The sequence below is a fragment of the Gigantopelta aegis genome, chromosome 9 (assembly GCF_016097555.1).
Source record: "Gigantopelta aegis isolate Gae_Host chromosome 9, Gae_host_genome, whole genome shotgun sequence".
Lineage (NCBI taxonomy): Eukaryota > Metazoa > Mollusca > Gastropoda > Neomphalida > Peltospiridae > Gigantopelta > Gigantopelta aegis.
This window is the reverse complement of record NC_054707.1, coordinates 49,122,833-49,132,753: the sequence shown is the minus strand read 5'-3', so window position 1 is coordinate 49,132,753 and position 9,921 is coordinate 49,122,833. Positions and strand designations below refer to the sequence as shown.

The window sequence follows — 9,921 nt, the reverse complement described above, 5'->3', positions numbered from 1 at the left end:
CTAATCAAAATTTTAGAAACAAAATGTTCCCTGTCTAAGGAGGTAACATCCTTTTTGCATTATCACAAACAGTAAGCCAAGGATGTACAGAAACTTATTGAATATTCGAAGCATGGAAAAGTTAATTAATATGCAATGGTAATACTTAAAAAGGCTTTATAAACCAGAAATTGTTAACACGAACAAAATGTTCCCTGTCTAAGGAGGTAACATCCTTTTTGCATTATCACAAACAGTAAGCCAAGGATGTACAGAAACTTATTGAATATTCGAAGCATGGAAAAGTTAATTAATATGCAATGGTAATACTTAAAAAGGCTTTATAAACCAGAAATTGTTAACACGAACACCACCCCCCCCCCCCCCCCCCCCCCCCCAACCCCCACACACCCCCCCCCACCCCCCAACCCCCCCCCCCCACCCCACCCACCCCCCCCCCCCCCCCCCCCCCCCCCCCCCCCCCCCCCCCCCCCCCCCCCCCCCCCCCCCCCCCCACCATATATATGGAGCTTAGCTCGAATGCATTCTTGAGCCCCACCCCAAACATTGGAACCTGTCAACATTGTTGTAGCCAGGGGTTTGGGTCTTGGGGGCAATACCCCGTTTTTTGCATTACACAATATATTTTGTATGTACCTCGTATCATGACTTAGTCTAATAATCCCCCCCCCCCCACCCCATTGTGGGTTGCCCCCCCCCCCCATATAAAACCCTGGCTATGCTAGTAGCTCTTTATTCGCCTTTGATAATCATTATAAAACAGTTTATAACCGAATACTGTACCTTGATCTATACCACCTTAGTAACTTCTCGTGAATTCGTTGACCGCAGGAATGTATATAATGACTGGGTATACTCCATATAATACGCGCCGTATTATACGGTAATATAATAGGCTAAATAGGACTAAATACGATTATCATAAATGGTTTAAATGGTCATATACGCTCAATGTTGACAGTGTTAGTAAAAAGTACGTTATGTATATACTAAAAGCTGTTATATAGCACACACTCAACATTTACAACGCTTTTCATCATTCATTCATTGCCTAGCAGTAGCAGTGTCTGCCTGTTGTGAAATATCCGCAGACAAAATAAAGCGAAAATAGAAACATATACTTCCGGTTGACCTAGTAACCTTCTTTCAGCCAGCGGTGGGTTTTTTTTGGCAAACGTTTGCAAAAAAGCAAAAGCGGAATTTTTTTTTTTTAGTTTAACGAAACCACAAGAGCACTTTGATTTATTAATCATTGACTAATTCTAGCATATAGTCTGAGAGGAAACTCGCTACATTTTTTTTCTTACATGCATTTTCTCCACAGAAAGGAAAACACGTATATCATAGTCGTGAACTGATTCAGTGATTTGGGCGTGAATTTAAAAAAAAAAAAAAATAGTCAAAGAATTGGTCCACTGAGAAGGTACCGGCCTCGGTGGCGTAGTGGTTAAGCCATCGGACTACAGGCTGGCAGGTACAGGGTTCGCAGCCCGGTACCTGCTCCAACCCAGAGCGAGTTCTTAAGGGCTCAATGGGTAGGTGTAAGGCCACTACATCCTCTTCTCACTCACTAACCACTAACCAACTAACAACTAACGAACTATCCTGGACAGACAGCCCAGATAGCTGAGGTGTGTGCCCAGGACAGCGTGCTTGAACCTTAATTGGATATAAGCACGAAAATAAGTTGAAATGAAAATTGAGAAGGTTCGATCCGACAAACTCAGGCGAGCGCTCTACCAATTGATCTATAAATAGCCCTTCCCACAGGGAATGCCTTTTTTTTTACTATGGAATTTAATACAAGCTATTTGTTTCTGGCCCGAATGTTTTCCAAATGGCACATAAAAATAGTAAACAAAAGTTTGTTATTAATCCAAAACCCTTTTACTTTTCTTCTTACGCCAAACCAAACTGAAATTATTTCCAAAACACATTTTTATAGGAGGATGGGACTAACTATAGATTCTGTAGTACATTGATTTATTGGATGTCAGTCATTTGACAATTCTGACATATAGTCTAAGAGAGGAAACCCGCTACATTTTTCCAATAGTAGCAAGGGATCTTTTGTATGCACCATCCGATTGACAGCATGGATACCACGGCCTTTGATATGCCAGTAGTGAATCACTGGCTGGAACGAGAAATAACCCAATGGACCCACCGACGGGGGTCGATCCTAGACCGACCATGCCACAAGCGAGCGCTTTACCACTGAGCTACGTCCAGCCCCACGTCTAAACCAAAAGAGGGTTTCGTCCAGGTTTTTATCACCTGTGTTTCTAGACTCCAATAATCGACACCATTCCTTACCGGCCTCGGTGGCGTCGTGGTTTTCAAGCTGGTAGGTACTGGGTTCGGATCCCTGTCGAGGCATGGGATTTTTAATCCAGATACCGACTCCAAGGCTCAATGGGTAGGTGTAAACCACTTGCACCGACCAGTGATCCATAACTGGTTCAACAAAGGCCATGGTTTGTGCTATCCTGTCTGTGGGAAGCGCAAATAAAAGATCCCTCGCTGCTAATCGGAAAGAGTAGCCCATGTAGTGGCGACAGCAGGTTTCCTCTCAAACTCTGTGTGGTCCTTGACCATATGTCTGACGCCATATAACCGTAAATAAAATGTGTTGAGTGCGTCGTTAAATAAAACATTTCTTTCTTTCTTTCGACACCATTCCCCACCATTCTCATAAAGCTATATGTCATTTCATTCCCAATTTTGGAGTAAAACATTCCCAACATGAATGTAAATCATTCTTTTTCTAATTATTATGTAAAGATATATTTTTAAAGCTATAGGTAACACTTGACACCCCTTCTCTATCCCATAACATTTTATAATGCAAACTAGTTAATGTGAATAAATACAAGTGTATATGTATAGTATTACTGTTTTTAAATTCTAACTTGGCTAAATGAAATTGACATTTCTCTTTCTTTTCTTTTTTGTAAAATGACTCCAAAATTCAAAACTATGGGCGTCAAGTAAAAGTTTAGAAATAAAGCCCCGCGGTTTGAACAATCTGACACCAACATATATTAATTAGGGCCTATATAGGTGATTACTACATATAGACGTTAAGTTCAAATAACTATAACCTAAGACCTACAACACACAACATATTTGTAGTGCCAAAATCCATGGCCAGTCAGGCACGCAGAAATGCCCTAAATAATGTCCTAAATATTAAAAAACAAACAAACAACAAAATCGTTCGTTTTTTTTTTTTTTTTTATTTATTTATTTATTTATTTATTAGACTACGTTTTCTTTGATTATTAAATGATCACGATAAGCTCGTGGTAGGTGGAAACCAGCCCGTGGTATTGAACGTGTTGACTCTCACTCTCCCGACGTCCCGTACCCACGTGCAATGCAGGTGGTAAAGGAAAATCACTTTGCACGGGTTGAGCACCCGATAACCCATATCGTCGAACACCCAGGCAATCACCAGATCTACACCCCACGACATCGTCTTCTTGTTGAGAACATCGCCATGTCTCGCCGACAACTCTCCCGTCGGGACGAAGATGTAGGCGTCATGTGACCCAACATACTCTCGATCATCACAGAAGTCGCCGTGCATGTCGCAAGTGGCTTCCATTTTGCCGTGTCTCGTCAGGGCATAGAACAGGTTCTTCTTCCGCATGGTGGCTCCCACGACGTACTGAAAGCCGTGAGCAGGGTACGTGTCTGCCTGGAGGACCATCACCAGATGACCGTGTAGGGACTGAAAGGCGAATCGGAACAGAGACAGGGCAAGGTGCGTCTCGTTGTGATAGTGGAACTTCAGCTTGTTGCTGGAGATCGTCCTGCGGACGTATCCCACCAGCGCTTCCTGGTCGTACAGACAGTGGACTGAGCCGATTCGAGGGTGTGCCAGTGTGTTCGCCAGACTCTCAATGTACTCATCCATACGGGCTTCCCTCTGTTGGTACGTCAAGTGGCGGTAACCGTGGCTGTTCCAGTGAGGATCGGTCAGCAATGGAAATGTGAGCACTGCATCGATAAGTTCATCCTGGAATTACATTTAAAAAGTTTGACATAACAAATGGTTATTGAACCGCGCAAGTAAAATTATTCCTCTCGAGCACTGAGATTAACTGTTAGAAGGAGAACCTAATGTTAAAGTGAAACAGTCGCATCAGTTTCAAAGGTCAAAGTCAGTGCTGGTATAATGTATCTGCACTAGATGCTAATTAATGAGATGACATCCTATTAGTGTCTATAGCCAATTAAAGCTCAAGTACGCTTTCGTGGGCACACACGCGCACGCACATGCACGCACGCACACAGTGGTAAAGCGCACGTTTGATGTGCGGTCAGTCTAGGATCTTTCTCGTTCCAGTGCACCACGACTGGTATATGAAAGGCCGAGGTATGTGCTAGCCTGTCTGTGGGATGGTGCATTAAACAAATCCCTTTCTACTAATGGAAAAATTTAGCGGGTTTCCTCTCTAAGACTGTCAAAATTACCAAATGTTTGACATCCAATAGCCGATGATTCATAAATCAATGTGTTCTAGTTAAACAGTGCACTGTCTGGAATGAGAAATAGCCCAATGGGCCCACCTACGGGGATCGAGCCCAGACTGACCGCGCATCAAGCGGGTGATTTACCACTGGGCTACGTCCCGCCCCCTTGAGTTGATATTGGCTTGAAGGTCACCATTAATACTATATGATAAAATACCTGGACTGGATTCGGTTTGACTGGCACGCCAGGTAGTTGGGACATGGACAGTAAAACGCGTTGACTTCGAAAGAGACGTAAGCACACACTCAGACATGCTAACCATAGGCAAACAAGTACCAAGATCCGTTTCTTAGCAACCAGATATGCCAGCAGCATTATCAACCAGAAAACTAGTCTGAAAAAAAGATATAAAAAACAACAACAACAACAATAAAACAGCAGCAACAACAACGACAAAATAATAACAATTCAACAAAATAATTACAATAAAAGGAAACGGTATGTAAAACATAATAATGAAGGGTCAACGGGAATAATCTGTGATAATGGCCTACCATAATTTTAGGTTTTTAGTTTAGAGTGTGATTGACAAAAAAGTTTTATTTAACGAAGCACTCAACACATTTTATTTACGGTTATATGGCGTCAGACATATGGTCAAGGACCACACATATTTTAAGAAGAAACCCGCTGTCGCCACTACATGAGCTACTCTTTCCGATTAGCAGCAAGGGATCTTTTATTTGCGCTTCCCACAGGCAGGATAGCACAAACCATGGCCTTTGTTGAACCAGTTATGGGTCACTGGTCGGTGCAAATCGTTTACACCTACCCATTGTGTCTTGCGGAGCACTCACTCAGGATTTGGAGTCGGTATCTGGATTAAAAATCCCATGCATCGACTGGGATCCGAACCCAGTACCTACCAGTCTGTAGACCGATGGCCTAACCACGACGCCACCGAGGCCGGTAGAGTGTGATTGTGACCTTGCAATACACAACCGTTATAATACTGACTATCTGTTTGAACATCATATAGGTTATTCCCTTGGACCCTTCATGCGATTATTACAACACCTGGTCTAAATATTGGTAAAGAAATCCAAGACGCTGCCGTTGTTTAGGCTATTTTATCGAGTAGCAGAAAATGATTTGTTTTTCTTTAAATGCCTTTAAACTGTGTTTTTATTTAACTCTTGAATTGTTATATTGATGTTGATCATCACTTTAGTTTTGCATTTACCATAGTTTGACACCCAATATTCGATGTATTTTTCGTGCTGGGGTGTCGTTAAACATCTATTCAATCTGTCTTTAAATGCGCACATTGTTAAATAGGATAGCACATACCACGGCTTTTGATATACCAATCGAAGACATTGGACGGGAAGGATCGATCCTACAACCTAGTAACCTATAGAAACTCGTGTGAACGCTCTATTACCGAGATACACCACACTCCACAAACACGACGAAGACAAGATGCAGACAAAATTGCAAAAAAACATAGCACAACACATACCACACCCACCCAACTCTTCACCCACCCTAACTCAACATTCACATATATCACACCCACCAAACTCTCCATCCACCCTTACTCAACATTCACATATACCACACCCACCCAACTCTTCACCCATCCTTACTCAACATTCACATATAACACACCCACCCAACTCTCCACCCACCCTTACTCAACATTCACATATACCACACCCACCAAACTGTCCAACCACCCTTACTCAACAGTCACACATACCACACCCACCCAACTCTCCACCCACCCTTACTCAACATTCACATATACCACACCCACCAAACTCTCCATCAACCCTTACTCAACATTCACATATACCACACCCACCCAACTCTCCACCCACCCTTACTCAACATTCACATATACCACACCCACCAAACTGTCCAACCACCCTTACTCAACAGTCACACATACCACACCCACCCAACTCTTCACCCACCCTTACTCAACAATCACACACTCTCCAGCAACCCTTACTCAAGTCATACATACCACACCCACACAATTCTCCACCCACCCTTACTCAACAATCACACACTCTCCATCAACCCTTACTCAAGTCATACATACCACACCCACACAATTCTCCACCCATCCTTACTCAACAGGGGGCGGGACGTAGCTTTGGGTTACAGCGCTCGCCAGATGCGCAATCGATCTAGGATCGATTCCCGTCGGGGAGCCCATTGAGCTATTTCTCGTTCCAGCCAGCGCTCCACAACTGATGTAACAAAGGCTGTGATATGTACTATCCTGTCTGTGGGATGATGCATATGAAAGATCCCTTGCTGCTAATCGAACAGAATAGCGCATGAAGTGGCGACAGCTGGTTTCCTCCCTCAATATCTGTTTGGTCCTTAACCACGTGTCCGACGCCATATAACCGTAAATAAAATGTGTTGAGTGCGTCGTTAAATAAAACATTTCTTTATTTTTTGCTTTTACTTAACAGTCACATATACCACACCCACCCAACTTTCCACCCACCCTTACTCAACAGTCACACATACCACACCCACCCATCTCTCCACCCCATTACTCAACAGTAAGTTAGCAACACACACTACACCCAACCAACTATCCACCCGCCCTTACTCAACAGTCACACATACAACACACCACACCCCCAACTCTCCACCCCCCTTTACTCAAAAGTCACACATACCACACCCATCCATCTCTACAATCCCCTTATTCAACAGTCACACATACTACATCCACACAACTCTCCCCTACCCTTACGGAACAGTCAAACATACAACACCCACCCACTCTCCACACACACTTATTCAACAGTAACACACACTACAACCACCAATTTCCACCTGCCCTTACTCAAGTCACACATACCACACCCACCAAACTCTACAACCCCCTTATTCAACAGTCACACATAGCACACCCACCCAACTCTCCACCTCCCTTACTCAAAAGTCACACATACCACACCCACCCAACTCTCCACCCCTCTTACTCAAAAGTCACACATACCACACTCACCCAACTCTCCAACCCCCTTATTCAACAGTCACACATACTACATCCACACAACTCTCCCCTACCCTTACGGAACAGTCAAACATACAACACCCACCCACTCTCCACACACACTTACTCAAAAGTAACACACACTACAACCACTAAACTCTCCACCCGCCCTTACTCAAGTCACACATACCACACCCACCCAACTCTACAACCCCCTTATTCACCAGTCACACATACCACACCCATCCAACTCTCCACCGCCACGATCGGAGAGACAGACAGCATGGATAGACGCATAATACAGCAATATATTACACACACAAGCGCGCACGCATACACCACACACATCACACCACACACACACACAAACATATCCACGCCTACACAAATTCACAAACATACGCACACACATACATAGAGCCCTACATACAAATTCACACACGCACACACAAGTTCACAAATACACACACGTACACGCACACGCACGCACGCACGCACACACACACAGAACATGATTACTCGGCTTAACTCTCAATACCCCACATCATGTATACTTTTACAAACCTGTGTTTTCCACAAACCCTGGGTCCAAACCGATCACTGTTGGACAAACACGCACGCGTAACACGGTTTGCACGTTTACTGAAGGACTCTTGTTAACCAGTGGCGTAGCGTGTGTGATAGGGAGGGGGGGGGGGTGCCATCGGGGGGTTGCCCAGGGCGCAAAATTCTGGACCGGTGAAAGGTGGCTCGGGGAGTGCTAACGGTCCACTGGTTAGGGGTCGCAATACTTGCATTGTCCCGGGCGCTGGCAACCCACGCTACACCGCTGTTCTTAACTATTAACATGTTCATGGGGGGAGTGGAGGAATCGGGGAAGTGGTGGTGAAGTGGATTAGAGGTGCATTCTCAGGGATACAGGCGTCTGTGATAAATAACTACAGATTAATCGATCTCATAATCTTAAACATATCACAGTTGTAGCGTGTTGCCATTGGGCGTAAACAGGGAGGGGGGGGGGGGGACGTATCCCAGTGGTAAAGCGATCGCTCGATGCGCTGTCTGTCTGGGATCAATCCTCGTCGGTGTACTCATTGGGCTATTTCTCGATCTGTGGGATGGTGCATATAAAAATCCCTTCCTACTAATGGAAACATGTAGCAGGTTTCCTCTGTAAGACAATATGTCAGAATTATCAAATGTTTGACATCGAATAGCCGATGATTAATAAATCAATGTGCTCAAGTGGTGTCGTTAAACAACACAAACTTTCTTTAAGACAATATGTCAGAATTACCCAATGTGTGACATCCAATAGCCGATGATTAATAAATCAATGTGCCCTAGTTATGTTTGTTAAACAAAACACATCTACAAAAGCAACAAGCAGGCGCGTGTGTAATAATAATTGTTATTATACATAAAGAAAGTTTAAAGAAGATGTAGGAATTACAACAAATTAACCTTTCTGGCCAGTGTAAAATATAAAATACACCCATGCTTGCAAACATTTACAGAACGTCCATTTTGATTGCAAAAGAACGTTCTCGTACTTGGGAGATCTGGGTGTGTAGTATAATTAAGATTTTACAGCTTCTTAGCCAAATGATCACTAATTAATTTCGGCAAGATTTAGTTAGCGTGCCCATTTTAATCATTCAAGATGTCTTGTTAGCAGCTCATTATTTGCTATTTTTAGAATCTCATCGACTTTTCCCTGCACCCTGGGCTAAAACGTTTTTATGGTCCCAAGGTATCTAAATTGAGTGTACCGTGATATATAATAGTTCAAGTTCAAGTTCTTTATTTGCTTTGAGTTTTACAACTGAATACATAACATAAATAAAACATAGTTATACAAAATACACACGTGCAAAACAATGGTGGGTGTGGTTTATATATAATCAGGGACAAATAAAGTGATATAACTTACATTTATTACATTAACTATCATCCTGCATTAACCGATCTCTAATTGCATTCACTTGCACTAAATATTTTCCTGGGTTATTCAATTCCTTGTCGTTACCTGTGGTTAATAACGTTATAATACGATACACACTTGGCCGCTTATAATAATACATTTTTACATATTTTAACTCAAATCTTTGTATTGTGGACACTCTGTTATAAAGTGATATTCATCTTCTATAACATTAGCATTACACAGAGTACATATTCTTTCTGATCATTCGATGTTTCGATACCTGCCAGATTCTACATTTAATTTATGAGCGCATATTCTAATCTTACATATTTCTTTTATATAACGCGTTTCCACCGGCAATCTTAAATATGTTTGCAATCTAAATTCATTTAATAAATGTTGATATAAAAGTCCTTTAGGCGTTGTCATTGTTTTGCTGTAACATAATTGCTTAAACGTATCTACTATCCTTTCTTTGTTTAT

The 9,921-nt window shown here is 42.7% G+C and overlaps 1 protein-coding gene across 1 annotated transcript; it reads right to left on the bottom strand.

Moving 5' to 3' along the window:
- Positions 1-3,229: 3,229 nt before the first annotated feature.
- LOC121382227 lies at positions 3,230-8,181 on the bottom strand. Its single transcript, XM_041511755.1, has 3 exons — positions 8,076-8,181; positions 4,700-4,877; positions 3,230-4,024 (listed from the first exon to the last, which is right to left on the bottom strand). Exons 2-3 carry the CDS (start codon positions 4,856-4,858, stop codon positions 3,293-3,295), a joined length of 891 nt encoding a protein of 296 aa, XP_041367689.1. The 5' UTR covers positions 4,859-4,877; positions 8,076-8,181; the 3' UTR covers positions 3,230-3,292.
- Positions 8,182-9,921: the final 1,740 nt, after the last annotated feature.

Excerpts from the sequence above, each read along its gene's own strand:
- LOC121382227 (XM_041511755.1), bottom strand. The coding sequence starts at position 4,858 with ATGCTGCTGGCATATCTGGTTGCTAAGAAACGGATCTTGGTACTTGTT. Across the intron at positions 4,025-4,699 it reads TCAAACCGAATCCAGTCCAG|GATGAACTTATCGATGCAGT; the intron begins GTATTTTATCAT and ends ATGTAATTCCAG.